The sequence below is a fragment of the Trifolium pratense genome, linkage group LG6 (genome assembly GCF_020283565.1).
Source record: "Trifolium pratense cultivar HEN17-A07 linkage group LG6, ARS_RC_1.1, whole genome shotgun sequence".
Classification (NCBI taxonomy): domain Eukaryota; kingdom Viridiplantae; phylum Streptophyta; class Magnoliopsida; order Fabales; family Fabaceae; genus Trifolium; species Trifolium pratense.
The window spans coordinates 23175822-23192627 of record NC_060064.1 but is presented as its reverse complement, the minus strand read 5'-3'; the positions used below and the strand labels follow the sequence as shown (position 1 = coordinate 23192627).

General features: G+C 32.4%; 2 protein-coding genes and 2 pseudogenes across 2 annotated transcripts; all 4 read left to right on the top strand.

The window, feature by feature from the left end:
* Positions 1-3051: 3051 nt before the first annotated feature.
* LOC123890452 (non-specific lipid-transfer protein 1-like) lies at positions 3052-5535 on the top strand. Its single transcript, XM_045940062.1, has 2 exons — positions 3052-3525; positions 5187-5535. The coding sequence occupies exons 1-2, from the start codon at positions 3176-3178 to the stop codon at positions 5194-5196; spliced, it is 360 nt and encodes a 119-aa protein (XP_045796018.1). The 5' UTR covers positions 3052-3175; the 3' UTR covers positions 5197-5535.
* A 2162-nt stretch (positions 5536-7697) lies between these two features.
* LOC123891938 (protein FAR1-RELATED SEQUENCE 5-like) lies at positions 7698-8937 on the top strand (the record flags this gene model as incomplete). Its single annotated transcript, XM_045941800.1, has 2 exons — positions 7698-7748; positions 8290-8937. Coding segments are annotated over exons 1-2 (699 nt in total), but the record flags the coding sequence as incomplete, so codon positions are not given.
* Positions 8938-8949: 12 nt separating this feature from the next.
* On the top strand, positions 8950-10634 carry LOC123891937 (annotated as a pseudogene).
* Positions 10635-12207: 1573 nt separating this feature from the next.
* LOC123892650 lies at positions 12208-16684 on the top strand (annotated as a pseudogene).
* The last annotated feature ends 122 nt before the right edge of the window (positions 16685-16806 follow it).

Genomic DNA, 16806 nt, shown 5'->3' with positions numbered 1-16806 from the left:
ACAATTTAATTGAAACAAATCTTGATATACATTGTTTGAGAGGTGCATTTTTGTCATATGCTTTGTTTCTTATATTTGTTTTCTTATTCACTTCATTTAGTAATTGTTTTCTTTATGGTATAATAAGGCCATTAGATCCAAATCTCATAACTGATCAAGACAAATACATCAATGATATATTTTTTGTCACATTTTTTTTTTTGTGTTTTTCTTTTCGCCACCAGTCTTCGGCGCACTGGACTACCTAATTTGGTTTGGGGGTCAGTTTCTGGCATCAAGTCAGTCCCTCCTGATCACAGTTGCGGAGAATCGAACTGAGGTCCTCTCTACATCACTTTTTTTAAAGACACCTTCAACCATTGATGTTATTGCTATATGCCATGATTTATGTTGTTATATACCTATACCATATTAATTAATACAAATTCAATTAAAATTCTATTAGCAATATGATAATTATCATTAAGTCAAATTTTAAATATGATATTCATCTACTTCTATTGAAAACCAATATAAACTCAATATCTTAAGCCCACATTAATTCAATTGAAATTTTATTAGCAATATGATAATTACCATTTCTGCCCATTTTATTTGAAACTCAAAGCATTTTTAATAGAAAATATTTATGTGTTTTTTTCTATTACTTTCTCATTTTCACGGTAAATATACAAATAAAATTTCTAATATAGTTTATAAGAAAGTATTTCGTAATATATCATAATTTCTGTTGTATGAAAATTTATTCAAATTTATTGTTGAACTAATGATTAATATTACTCTAATTTTTCATATACCTTTTAATATTAAAATTTTTCTACCGTATTTTCTATTATTACATATTACAGCTAATCAGATTCGTGCGTGCACGGATCGAAGTTCTAGTATAAACTCAATATCTTAAGCACACATTAATATTATATCTAACGGGGAATATGATGTATACAAAGCGGGTTCAGCCCTCATGACTAAATTTTTTTCATATATGAGAGTCATAAATTTAATTACCAATCACTTACTTAAAAGGTCCAAATTCTTTAGTATTTGGACTAACCTATCGTTAATTTTGTTAATTTTCAATATAATTAACCGTTAAATGTTTATTTTCCGGCATACTACTTATCTTCTTTATCTTTTTTCTTTTGTCAAAAAACGTTTAGTATTTTTTTTTATGTAGCCTAGTGGCTAGAAATTCCACACTTAAGATCGATAAGTGGAATGACTGAGATTCGAACCTCGACCCCCTACATATATATAATACAATATCCTGTCAACTGAATTAAGCTCATCCATGCATATTTAATTAGGTTTTAATTAGCGGAAAGTGTCACCAGCCCATGCACCAGCTCATTTAGGTCCCAAATAACCTTTTTGGGGAAAGTAGAAACCTGACAAGGATTTTCCAAACCACATGGTTTACATATATTGAAATTATAGAGTAAATGAGTGATCATTTTTACCAATTTTGAACCAACAGGTAAGGTGCTCATTGTGTTGTATCCTTATCTTGTAGCCTTGTAGATATTAGTTCAGTAAGCGTCATTAGCAACCTCTAAATGAAAACCAATTGGTCCCCGAACTCACAACGATTTAAATGCAATTTTGATCCATCTATTTTATTTTTTAATTTTAATCCTCCTGTTTTAAAAACAAGTATTTTCATCCCCTATTTTAATTTTTTATGACTTTTGGGCCCTGATCCCACTTTAGCTTGAATTTTGATGACATGTGACAAAAACACTCATGTCATGGCAGATGCCACCAAGTTCATTCATTGGTCGTAATTTTTTTCGTCTCACTTTCTTTTCATCATATCAAACGAATTCTTAAGGTAAGTGGGATGTCCGATGTTTAAACTCAATCATGCATATGTAATGAGATGTACATATACCAATCGAGCTAAACTGCCAATATACCAATCATGCCTTCATTACTTCACATTGTTGTGGTAAATGTTTGGATATTTGATCTTTTAACTATTTGATTCTGAGTTCGAACACTAGTTAGTGCGTATGAAAAAATATTAAAAAGTAAGGTTATTCCTTAAATAAATATATATTAGTTAATTACCCTTATATATATATATATATATTATACCCTTTTTATGTGACAAATACTATACTTTTCGTGGTGAAATTAAGCACACGATGAAATGGTTTGTATTATTTACCATCTCACATGTAAGAAAAATAATTTATTTATTTGAGATTCAATTTTTTTAGGTAAATTAGATTTGAATTTTGACTTGATTATTACATTACTTTTTGATAAAAAAACAAAACAAAACAAACTTTCTACTTACTATAAAAGAATATTGAAAAAACAGCCTTTAAAAAAAATATCAATTTTGTATAAAAAAAAATATCAATTTGGCTTAAGAATCTCCAAAATGAATTGAATCTAATTTTTTTTTACAATAAACATTTAGAATATTGTAGTCCCTATTTTTTTTCCGCCAATTACGATCTCTGTAGCAGATGATTCTTGGTTTTGGAAGCATGGTCCAAGTGGTGACTATTCAGTTAAGTCAGCTTTTTTTACGCTTAGTCGTTCCATTGCTGATGAGGTGATCTTCTCTGTAGAAGAAAAAAGCTGCTTCAAAAAGTGTGAAAAACTTAGGCCCCTTCAAAAGTGACAGTCTTTTCTTGGCAACTTCTACCGGATAAGTTGTCGACTCGTCAAAATAATGGTGGTGCATTTTAGGGATTCTAATTTGTTGGTGGTGTGCCTCCTTATTTCCTTATTCTAGTGGAGTGTACTTCTGGTACTCGTTAATTTACTCAACTTCCTCTAGTACTTTATTTTTATATATTATCAACAGTGAATATTTTATATTTCTCATAATTAAATAGGAATCCAAATTTTTACCGTGTTATAATTATTTTTGAGAATTGTGTTTGTTACATCGAAGCCAATAAGACTTGGATCTAAAATTTTATCCATACTACCGAAGACAAAATTTAGTGGCTTTGTACATTCTTAAGATTTTGATTGTTGTGGAAAAACTTTCCTCAAATAATAAATGTTAAACATTGTAACCAAAGTTAAATTGGTCATATATATATTCTCTATATAAATACTCCTTAGCTAGGTACCATAACACAATCATCACTTTCACATTCATTCACACACTTGAAGTGCAATATTTCCTCTATCAAAATTTTCCAAATCTATCATGGCTAGCTCAATGCTCGTCAAAGTTATTTGCTTGTCTATGATATGTTTGGTTTTGGACATTCCCTTGGCCAACGCTGCCCTTTCTTGTGGTCAGATACAACTTACTGTAGCACCATGCCTTGGGTACCTTAGGAACCCAGGACCATCTGTCTCAGCACCATGTTGCAATGGACTTAGGAGTATTTATGGCCAGAGTAAGTCTATTGCTGATCGTCAAAGTGTTTGCAGGTGCGTCAAAGGAACTATATTCGGCTTACCTGGAATCAATCTTTCGGCCCTTTCTAGCATCGCTCCTAAGTGTGGTATCAATTTGCCTTACAAGATTAGCCCCTCCATTAACTGCAACACGTACTTCTCTAATCTCTAACCATTAATTAACACCCTCGTTTTTTTTTCTTTCTCTAATACACATACACACACACACTACCATATATATATATATATATATATATATATATATATATATATATATATATATATATATATATATATATATGTGTGTGTGTTGTTTATGATATGACCAAATTAATTTCTAACTTATTTTTTTTTATAGAAAAACAATTTATGTACAGATTTTATTAATATTAGTCCTTGCAATTATGTTTCCTTTTTATTTTTAGCCTAAGCTAATAAAATGTTTGTGATTCTTGAAAAATGAAAACAAGAAAAACTAAGTTTAACCTATCAAGTATTACTCTTTTCTACTTGTAAGTATCTAAATACAAAAAAATAAAATAAAAATATATGTATGAATTCCCTATCATTTTAGGGCCCGTTTGGTGCGCAGGATAGCATAATGACAGGATAGGATATAAAACAGGATAAGGATAGGATATGATAACAGCAGGATAACAGTTATACTCAGTTATCATATCCTGTGTTTGGTGCACACAGGATAACAAACATGATAACTATTATATTTTGTTTTTAATAGCTCATAATAATATGATAAGATATATAACATATTTAAATGACAATGACAAAATTACTATTGTAAAACAATTGTTATTTTTTTATAATTATTTTGTAATACTTTTAATTTTATAAATAAAAAATATGAATAAGTAATCAAATAACTTTATATACTTTCAAATAAAAATTATGAGAAAATAATCAAGTTTAATTTTTTATATGAATCATGATCAAATTTTACTCAATAATATATACATGTTAGATAAGCCAAATAAATATATGATATATCTCATACGTAAATAATAAAACTACTATTGCAAAAGAATTATATTTAATTTTTTATAAAATTTAAATTAATATCCCTATTTGTCAATTTTTAAATAATCATTTTACTTTAAAATATTGTAATTTTAGTAAAATTTTGATTTTTTAGAATATGTAAATTACAAAATTACCCCTGTGAGAAAATCACATATATATTTAAAAATTAATTATTTTATTATTTATATTTTATTAATTTTATTTTATGTATTTTAAAATATATTTTATAAAATAAATCAGAAATTTTTTTTCTTATCCTATCCTGCTGGTAACCCAGCTCAAATTCAAGATAAGAATTATAACTAGAGAGACATAATAGGATAAGCTTCAGGATTAACTTATCATATCCTGCTGTATCACCAAACACTGGATTGCGGCAGGATATGATACAGTTATCCTATCATGTCTCTTATCCTGTGCACCAAACAAGCCCTTATAAGTTATGTATAAAGTATATGAAAATTTATCATATTAATATACATCGACAAGATGTTAGGGACTAAGCGAGATAAATATTGTATGCTTTATGGATTACTTATAAAAATAATTATATGATTTTTTTTTTTTTTGAAGAAGCATTATGAATTTTTTTTTTATAGACATGATGAATTATTTATTATTCTTATATATTTTAGGAACTTTGTACAAAAAATATTAAAAAAGGGACTAGAAATATTTAAAACTTTTTTGTCAATTTTAAAACTTATTTTTCATGCATAATAAGTAATTATTATGCGTAAAGAAAATTAATGTCAATTTCACTTTACTCGTTGCAGGATTCCCTAATTGCGTCAAGAAATTACAGAGTCACGCAATGAGCAACTCGTGAGGCTTCATTTGATGAATAAATAATACTACTTGGTTTGTGAAAATAACCAAAGACAGAATAAAGAGGAAGATGGCTTAATTTCCCCAGTTGTAATCGAATCCCAACTAGGGATCACTATAGTACTATGCATTTCAATATTAATTATAAATGAAATTTATTAAGCACAACTTATGCTGCACAACGTGTGGCTATCTATAGTTATTTGTAGTTTTGTACCATAGTTTCCGGACATAAAATTTTGGTGTGGCCAAAATTTTAAAAATACAATCAACTAAATTATTCCCTCCGGTTCTTAATATAATTTTTTTTTCACTTTTTAGGTTCATAAAATAATTGATGTATTTGGTCTAAAAAATGGACTAGATATATCAATTATTCCATGTATCTAGAAAACAAAAGTTTTCTTATATAAGTGACTAGAGGGAGTATACTGAAAATAAAATATAATATTTATAATTTAATACATTTACAATGAAACCGCCTATTATCCATTTCTTGAAAATGAGCTAAAATAATATCACTCATTTTGTTGCATAGCGGACCCTTCACTAAATTCATAACTGAAAAAACATGTTCCACGCTTGCAGTTGCTATCGGCAATATTAAAGTTAACTTCAAAAGCTTATAAATTATACCAAATGTGTTGCACTTATTTGTTTCCACAAGTTTTGCACAAAGATATAGAAGTCCTTTTAACTTTGCAAAATTAGAGTCAGATCAAACATCTCTTACATAAGTCCAAAGATGATGTCGCACCACCACTTCCGGCATATCTACAAAATCATTTGGATAAAGCTCAATCATCCTCAATAATTTTTTGACATCAAAAGCTGCAAATGACGATAAGGGACTCAAACATAAAACACACCGTAAAAATTCAGTATTCTCTTCATCAAACCTAGCATTGAGCTCATGCAACTACAAACCTAAAACACTAAACAAACAATCATGCTTATAATGATGCAAATTAGAAACACTAGAAACACTAAGAACGTTTAGTTTTCCTCCGCACATAGAGTGCATCCATATCAGATATGGCCAAGGCCCTATATTATCGGAACATGTGTCCACCCCTGTATACAAGATACATATAAGTTTTAAAATTTTACATTTTATTCTAAACATTGTATGTATCCTAAATTCTTAGATCGATTAAATTATATATTATGTGTAGTGTAGCTATATATATATATATATATATATATATATATATATATATATATATATATATATATATATATATATATATATATATATATATATATATATATATATATTGCCCATACTATTCTACAGAAGGAATCATGTAGTTAAGGAATTAAAGGAAAAAATGAGTAGCTAGCTCTTACACACTAGATCAAGTATAAGTAAAAAAACTTAAAAAACTTAAAAAAACCAGTGTGGCCAAGGCCACACAAGGCCTTAACATGTGTCCGCCTCTGGTATTGGTAGTTGCGGATACAATAGTAGTTGCGGTTGTTGCGATGCGCATTATGATTGTCTTTGGCGTGAAAAATAATTTAAAGTTTTCACATACTCTATCAAGTGGCATTACTATATCTATAACACTATTTTCTCACACTAGCTAGCTAGGAGAGTCTCATTTTATTCCATACATATTTTTGGAAAGATCATTAAAATACACGGTTAAGATATTATTAAAGGTAAAATTATTTATTACATTTGACATAATTTAGAATTTGTAGGGGTGGGCATGATTCAGTTCTGGAGAAAAATCGAGCTGAACCAAAACTGTTTTCAAAAGTCATAGTAACATAACCGAACTGAATTGTTTATCTTTCAAACCGAACCGAACCAAACTGTTAAAATGGTTCAGTTTTATGGTTCTGAACCAAACCACAGCTAACTTTTAACTAAAACAAACCGAACCATTAAAGTGAATCGAACCAAGCCAAACTGATAATCATGAACCAAACCGAATTATTTCAGTTTAGTTTAAAAACAGTTAGTTATGGTTCAGCTTTTTTGGTTCGGTTCAGTTTAGTTCGCCAGTTTAGTTCGGGGCTTTTGCCCACCCTAAGAATTTGGGGTTCATAAATATTAATTTATTGTGAAAATATTTGAATGAATATGATTGAAATCGTCTGATATAGTTTTTGATGCAATTAAGATGCGACTGTATGTATGATTAAAAATCACACTGTGATTGCTATGTTATGCATTTGCGGTGACTTTTGCATCAGTTGTACTGCGACCGCAAATGTGGATGTGGACCACAAATTTAAAACCGTAAATTTTACTATGATTTTTTTAAACAATAAAATTTGAACTCGATATTTTATGGTTTGCGCAACACTCTAAAAAAACAACTTGCGCTATTCCTCATGTTTCTTATTTTGAGTTAGATACCTTATAGACCTTTCGAGCAAGCCGACACTAAAATGATTTGAAAATCACCAAATCGCAAGGCCTAGCCCTTTTGAGTAACACAAGAACAATGTGGTATAAAGCAAATGCAAGACTAGAGGATGCTGAAGAAAAAATGAAGGTGAGAAAAACACAAGAAGTGAGGTTGAATTGTGTTTTCTTTTTCTTTGTTTTGAAACTCAAGTGCTTGAAAGATATAGAGCAGAGTACTTGCGGCGGATAAGTAAACACGAGAGAGAGAGGGGGGGGGGGGGGGGGGGGGGGGGTACACACGAAATGTTTATTCTGGTTCCTCCCAAAATTGAGAGTAGTCCAGTCCCTTGACTCTTCGAAGGAGTTCACTATAATTACAACTGATTACAAATGCCCAAACACCTTACTTAGGACTTTGTTGCCCAAGTTCACAACTTAGGACTTCCTTGCCCAAGTACACCACCTAAGACTTCTTGCCCAAACACCAAGTTTAGAACTTCCTTGCCCGGACTCTCTAGCCTATTTAGATGAACTAATAATTTATTTAGACCAAATGCACCTTGCCTTTATCTTCGCGGATAACATGGGTTATAATTTATATAAAGGGGTCTATTTCAGACGGGAGAGGAGGCTAGGGGTAATCAAAACAGATTTAAATATTCCTGTTTTTATTGATTTTCTTGAACAAGGTGTTTAAACTACGAAAACTATATAGATATTTCAAAAATTGGATGGTTCATGATTTTGTGGTAGAACATAACCATATGTTACACACACAAGAAACAACTCATATGTTGTCATCTCAACGAAAAGTTTCAGAAATTCACTGCCAACAAATTGATCTAGCGGATGACGCCGGTCTTCAACAAAGGAGTTCATTTGATTTGATGAGTAAAGAAGTGGGTGGCAGAACCAACTTGGGATTTACACGCCTTGATCAAAAGAATTATCTAAAAAAAAGAAGGCAAAACAGTTTAGTAAATGGGGAAGCCGGGTATCTATTGCAATACTTTCAAAAAATGTCGCTTGATAGCCCTTCCTTTTATCATGCTTATCAAATGGATGTGGAAGATCAAATTACTAATGTATTTTGGGCAGATGCGAGAATGCTCTTTGATTATGGATATTTTGGTGATGTGGTTTCTCTTGATTCAACATATTGCACAAATAGTTCATATAGACCACTAGCAGTGTTCTCGGGATTTAACCACCATCGAAAAGCGGTGATCTTTGGGGCTGCATTATTGTACGACGAAACTGCAGAGTCGTTCAAGTGGCTTTTTGAGACGTTTCTAGAGGCACATAAGCAAAAAACGCCTCAAACAGTTTTTACTGATCAATATCAAGCAATGGCAAAAGCACTTGTCCACGTAATGCCAGGAGCTTACCATGGCCTGTGTACATGGCACTTAATGCAAAATTGTATCAAACACTTAAGTCATTTAATGAAAGGTGAATCTCATTTTCTTAGTGACTTTAAGAAGTGCATGTATGGGTATGATGATGAAAAACAATTTGAAGAAAGTTGGAGAACCCTCCTTGTAAACTATAATGGTGATGAAGAGCCATGGTTGAGGAGAGCATACAATTTGAAGGAGAAATGGGCATCTTGTTACATGAATAAGGCTTTTACATTAGGAATGCGAAGCACCCAACTTAGTGAAAGTGTGAATGCAGACATCAAGAGTTTTATGAATGTGGATTTGGATATAATCAAGTTTTTGAAACGCTTTGAGGACGTTGTAGAAGAAATGAGATATAACGAATTGAGGTGTGAATTTGAATCACGTCAAAAAATACCAAGACTTATAAATTCATATTCTGATATATTGCAACAAATGTCTGAGATATATACTCCCACTATTTTTTATCGATTTCAAAAGGAGTTTGAGCTATTTGCAGCATGTTCTGTCAAAAGTATGAATATACAAACATCATCAAGTGAATATGTCATTGCCATGGCAAGGGATTTGGGAGAATGGAAAGTGTTATTTGATTTTGATAAGAAGTTAATTTGTTGCTCTTGTCGTAAGTTTGAGAGCTTTGGTATACTTTGTTGTCATTGTTTAAGAGTCTTTATTCATATGGATGTGAAATCAGTGCCTGAACCTTATATCATGAAGAGGTGGACAAAGTCTGCAAGAAGTGGTGAATTACCTATTGTTGGTATTAGTCATTTGGTGGAAGATATTGATTTGTCCCCAAAGCAACGGTACCATAAGATTTGTCCCCGCCTTATTAGGATTGCCAGTGAAGCATGTAGAAGTCCGGAAACATTCACCTTTTATTACCAAAGTTGTTGATGAATTGGAGAGGCAGATACTACGATTTCAAAATAGTCAAGTAAGTAAGGCTCAAGTGAATGAGTTTCTTAGCACAATTGAAGAAATTGAAAATGACATTGATGGTTCAACACAAGTACATAAATTTAAAAAAAGGGAAAGCCAGAAAGGCAGAAAGCGTATGAAAAGTTGGGTAGAGAGCAGACTTACAAAAAAAAACAGAAAAGTGGTGGTTCAGGTGCTTCACAAATTAAGGTATTATTAAATTATATAACTATTGAATTTTACTATTAGATTTAGTCAACTAAATAAATTCACATTGTTTTTTTTTTTTTTTTTTTTTTTATGTTTTTACATGCAGAACAACAATAGAAAAGTGGTAAAGGGTAAACTGTCCAAAAACAGAAAAAATAATGACTCAAGTTATTCACAAAGACATGTGCAACATATGGTGTCTAATACAAGTGCACCTATATGGCTCAATGATGTATCCATGGTTAGATTATAGCAATTTCAGTATGTGAATGAACTACTAATTGTTTACTGATTAAATGTTTTGAATTTTATGCAGGAAAACAATGACAATTTAAGTTCATTTTGTGTCACTAATTATACTAGCTTATTAATGGTAAGTTTCAATTCTATGTAATTGTCGCTTTCAACAAAGCCAAATCTTGTATTTTATGCTAATCCTATGTTATGAATTATAGGATAACCTTCATGAGGATACCACAACAATGATCAATCCATAAAGATGTGAAGCAAATCTTTTTTTTTGGGAATCTACTTCTGGTTGTGTTTTGGACATATGCAATATCACTTTAGTTGCTACAAGTGTCAATTCAAGAAATAGTATAAGTATAAATACAATATAAGTTTTCTGGTTTTTCTGTATAATATGACTTTAGTTGCTACAAAGTGTAAATTCAAGATGAAGTAATTTATTGGTTTTTCTGTACAATATCAGAAACATCATTCATTATGATATCATATTTTCTTGATTTTTCTAGTTTAGTGGTTTAGAGATAAAGTAATTTGAGAACAAAACTAAATCTTTTTACATTAGAGTAGCCATAAACCAAATCAAAGCCCCTTTACAACCATTGACCCATTTTATTCAATATGATAAAACTTTTTGTACAATGTTCCCAACTTCACCACATATCATTAATCTTTTTTTTTTTGAAGTTAAACATCATTCATCAGATAAAAGCTGGAACACAGCCATTTGGAATACATATAGAAACATGATCACCTGTATAATTTGAAATACCAGACACAATGGGAGTTACACCTATTCATGTTCTATTACCCATAACTTTACGAGGCCAGGCTATGAGCATCACCATTTTGTTCTCTTCTAACAAACATAACACTAACATTTAACAAACTAGAAATTAAAGCTCTACAATCTTGGACCACCATATCAATTGCTGCTATCTTTGCCTTCTTTCTTGTTAATACAATCCACCAAATGTAGCTGCATCAGAGAAAATGGAGACATAATTTAGGCCTAGATCTCGAGCTAGTTGGATGGCCCGTCTAATACCCAAAGCCTCAGCCATAATTGGATCGACTGAAATGTCGTCTCTTTTACAAGCACTGAAGGTTGTTACACTATTGTGATCTTTGAAAACCAAACCCCAGCCTGTTGGTGCATTCACACTACATCCAGCATCAACAAAAATTGAAACAGACCCAGCAGTAGCAGCAAGATGGTTTGTGTGTAGTGGCTGTGATATTCGCAACAAAACACTACATCAATACTCCATTGTGCTTCAATAATTTCACTATCTTCCAGTCAATAAATACAAAAGAAACAAAATCAATAGAGAAAGATAGAAACAAACAAATCAGAAAAAAGGAAGGAAATAAATTTCACATTTTTATCATTCATCTTATGTTGCGTTTTCTCTGCTTTGCTGACCACTTATCGTCTTTTTGTCGACCACCGCATAAACCGTTGTCTCTTGTCGCTGCGTCTTCGACCTTTGCGTCATCTCCAACCACAGCGCCGCTGCTTCACCCACCGCAGCGTCATCTCTGACCACAGCGCCGCTGCTTCACCCACCGTTGCGCCGCTGCCCAAGTTGGTGGTGTTGTCTGAATCGTTCGCCCGCAGAGGATTTTCTATTTCAAGTTTAGGATTACATGTAATATTTGCAGTACGCTTGTTTTGTCAAAATAGATTTTGACTGCAAGATTGATCTAACGGGTCAGGATTGGAGAAGGAGAGAGAAGGAGACAATGGATGATGGAGAGAATCCGGATCCAAAGTAAAAAGTAAAAACTCAATGCATGTAATTTTTAGTTTTTTGCGAATGTCCAAAAAAACCACCTGAAGGCCCTTCTTCTACTATCTGCTTTCACACTCTTTCACTCTCACTCATTACGACGCCGCGAGAACCATAACATGCTGGACATCAACCTATTCCGGGAAGAAAAGGGTCACAACCCCGAACTCATCCGGGAATCCCAACGCCGTCGTTTCGCCAGCGTCGAAGTCGTCGATGAAATCATCAATCTCGACAAAGAATGGCGAAAACGTACTCATCTCCTCTTCCCTTTTAACATTTACAATCTCATCATCTTTAACCTAATCCTTTCAATTTTCTTTTTTCTCAGGCCAATTCGAGTTGGAAAATCTCCGCAAAGAAGTCAACAAGATCAACAAAGAAGTTTCCAAACTCAAGCGTGTAAGTATCTATCACTATCTTCATTTTCATCTTTTTACATGCAATTTCAAATCCTCGTTACATTAAATTCGATTGTAAATTCAGTCCCCGTGAGCTTAACTTAGTTGGTAGGGATATCGCAACAGAGCCGGTGTTCGAACTTCGGACACTCCACTTATCTACTTTTAAGGTGGATTTTCTAGCAACTAGGCTATTTGACCAAAAAAAATAAAAAATTAAATTCAATTGTGAATTCCATGGTTGTGTATGTGTTAGGCTGGTGAAGATGCAACCAAGCTCATTGCTGATTCTGAAGAGACTAAGAAGAAGATAGCTGAGAAAGAGGTCGAGGCTCGGGAAACCCTAAGCCTTTTGAATTCCAAATTGGAAACTATTGGAAACCTCATCCATGATTCTGTTCGAGTCGACAATGATGAGGTATTTTCTATTTTTATTATATATATGGATTTTTTTCTTTGATATTGTAATCATTGTTTTAAAATTTATGGGATGATCTATGTTTTAGGCCAATAATGAAGTGATTAGAACATGGGGGGAGAAAAGGGTTGAGCCTAAACTCAAGAATCATGTGGAACTAGTTGACCTACTTGGGATAGCTGATTTGAAGAAAGGTTTGAATTTATTCATTTTTCCTAGTCAGATTATTTATTTATTTATTTATTTATTTATCAATTTTATAAAATTGATTCTGACCAAAATTGAGTTGAATGTAAAGTGATTTATGTTTGGATACATTCCTGTAAAAGTGAGTTGACCGATAAATTTTAGTGTAAAAATCAATTTTTGAATGAAAAGCAACCATTTCTAGCTTTAAGTAGAATCAATTCTGGCGAATTCTACTCTAGAGAAACCAAATATGTCAAAATCAATTCTACACCTTGGCCTTTCTAGAAGTGGAATGAAACGTACACGAAAGTGTGTTTGTTGGTTTAGTTGTTGCAGTAGTGCGTGATTTGCACAATATCTTTCTGCCACTATACTGAATTTGGACACTGTTGAGTATTTTGATTTGTTCTGACATGTTGCTTGATTCATTAGAATCTAATTATCAGAGTATGATTTCTTTAAGTTAATTGTGTGCATCATCGTTTTTGCTGTATTTGTGTTTCCCACCTGATGCCTTTTATGTTAATCACCAATGGAACACTGCTCTCTTTCAACTTTAGTAGCTAAGGCTTTCAATAGTTTCTGCATTTCTGGTCAGATACCTTCTCCGAATGTAACCTAGTCTTTTTTTGTCATGTTGTTTGATGCATTATAGGAGCTGATGTAGCTGGAGGTAGAGGTTACTACCTCAAAGGAGATGGTGTTCGTCTTAATCAAGCTCTAATCAACTTTGGGCTTGAGTTTTTAGAGAAAAGGGAATATACTTTATTACAAACTCCTTTCTTCATGAGAAAAGATATGATGTCCAAGTGTGCTCAATTAGCTCAATTTGATGAAGAACTTTATAAGGTAAAATTGTTTATTCCATTATTATTGATCTGGGTGTCCATGTAAGAATTTGATTTTATTATAAGACATATCAGCAAGGCCTCTGTATATAGATGATATTCTATTACGAGCTTATAATTTGTGTTTTAGATGCTTATGTTTTATCTTTTTAAAGTGCGAAACTGCCAATAACATTATTGTAGATTTTCCTTTTTCTGTTTATTTGTTTTCATTCACCTTCTTTTCATTATATTTTCCATTTTTAAAATTTTGTAATGGAAATGATTTCCTTTTCCTTGCTAAAACTTTAAAACAAGCATAGTGGTGGCCTTTTTGTATTATCCTCTCCAGTCTTGATTTAAAGCAAAAGTACCTAACCTCCCACTTACTAAGAAATTTAGTTAAGTGCAATTAATTTTCTCAATCTCATGCAAAATGTGTGCATTCTTTCTCTCTATTTTTGACGGTTAAAATGTGTGCATTCTGAAAAGCGATATTGATGAAAACTTGTTTCATGAGAACAAGAATCATTGAAAAAGAAAACTTATATTATTATAGGTGTATTTCAGTAATGGCATCATTAAATATATTGAAAGTTGTTTTATATTCGAGGCCACCAAATATGAATACTTTTATGCTTACATTAGAGACTGGAGGGAGTTAATGTCTTAATGGTTATACTGTCTGAAATTGAAACTACATAACAAGCCAAAGATCACCCAATCTTTTCTTCTGATCTGAACATATCTAAGGAATTATTATTTTTAGGTAACTGGTGAAGGAGATGATAAATATCTGATTGCAACAGCAGAGCAGCCACTTTGTGCATATCATATAGATGATTGGATCCACCCTACCCAGCTACCCCTAAGGTAACATGAATTTAGTTGCACGTTTAATATTAAAACTGGAAAAATATGTTAGTTTAAATTTTGGAAACATGCTTTCTGCAGGTATGCTGGATATTCTTCTTGCTTTAGGAAAGAAGCTGGATCTCACGGTCGAGATACTCTAGGAATATTCCGAGTTCACCAATTTGAGAAAGTGGAACAGTTTTGTATTACTTCCCCAAATGACAATGATTCATGGGACATGCATGAGGAAATGCTTAAGAACTCTGAGGAGTTTTACAAGGCGGTACGACAATTTCATTTGAGTGCTTATTTCAAAAGAATTTATAATAGAGTAATTTACGTTCTCCTTCCCTAAGAGATAGGAGTGCTATATATTATACTATAATATGGTTTTGAATAGTTGCTGAATTCCAGGGTAATTAATCTACGGGATTAAGCCACCTTGTCTTTGATATGCCAAACACGTCTAACCAGAGGAATGTTTAATGCATCTCTATATTTCTTTTAAATTTTGATATATATGACTTTGTTGTATGTTTATGATTATTGTCTGTCTTATGTATTGGCTAAGTACTAATACATTATGTTGATATTATTGCCATTGCATATAGATTATTCTCTTGGTTGTTATTGACCTAAACTGTACGCTTTATTTGCCCTCCTTTTTATTTTACATCTACTCTTAAGTAGTTACATTTTGTTTTACTTGCTGCAGTTGAACATTCCATATCAAATTGTTTCCATTGTATCTGGGGCTTTAAATGATGCTGCAGCAAAGAAGTATGATCTTGAAGCATGGTTTCCAGCTTCTCAAACTTACAGAGTTGGTATCCTGTTCAAATTGTACAGACTACCAGGCCAGAAAATTAGAAATTCGATATGGTCAGAAAAAGGTCAGTTATGCCCAGGTTCATCATATTTATGCCGTTATTACTTGGTATTATTCAGTAACTTTTGGATGAAGTTAATTTCCAGAGAGAGGAGGGGGAGAGATCTTTCCCTGTATATGTAAGAATGTTGTAATATCAATTTATGAAACCCATTCTTCCTGAAATTTCTATGTTTTTTCATTGAAAATTGAAATGATAGTTTGCAGACAAGTAAAATTTTGTATCTTTGTTAAAAACATTTTGAGAATAACTGTCGGTGATGATGGTGCTTACTTATATGGCCTGATATGTTATGATGCTAGACTCCGATAGCTTAAAGTGTGTCAATGACCACACTTGTGTTGCCATCAGCAATATGTTTATTTTTTTTGGCTACTGATTTCAACCCTCTACAAGAATGTAATTTCATAATTTTAACTGTTAGCCTTTACATCTTTTTTCGTGTTGCAGAGCAATGAGCAGTTGAAGCAATATGTTCATTTGTTGAACTCTACTCTCACTGCTACTGAAAGGACCATTTGCTGCATACTAGAGAACAACCAAAAGGAGGATGGGGTAGAGATACCAGAAGTCCTCAGGCCATTCATGGGTGGAAAGACTTTCCTACCCTTCAAGAACCAACCGAGTAGTGAAACCAAAGGGAAGAAATCGAAGGCCTAATTGCATTATTTTTAGTCTGAATGATATTTATTAAGAGCTAGTTCAGAATTGTAGGTTATGACCAATGTTATTCCTTCCATCATAACCTGTTTTCAACCGCCTCCATCCCCTTCTCGTTGTATGGTTTAAATTAAATATTAAATTATCTTTAAGGAACACAATATTTTGCAGAAAGGACATACTTGGCATGATCTGTAACTCATGTTGTGGTGGTTTTATACATTGTGAAAGACTAAGACTCCGATCGGATGTCCAGTTTTGCATGAAAGATTATGTTGCAAAAAATGGCAAAACATGTTAATTTTTGTTGCCATAGTATGAATAGCGAGATTTGAGTGTAATGTAGTGCAAGGGAGTCCTGGTTTATGGGACTATAATTCTGAAGTCTGC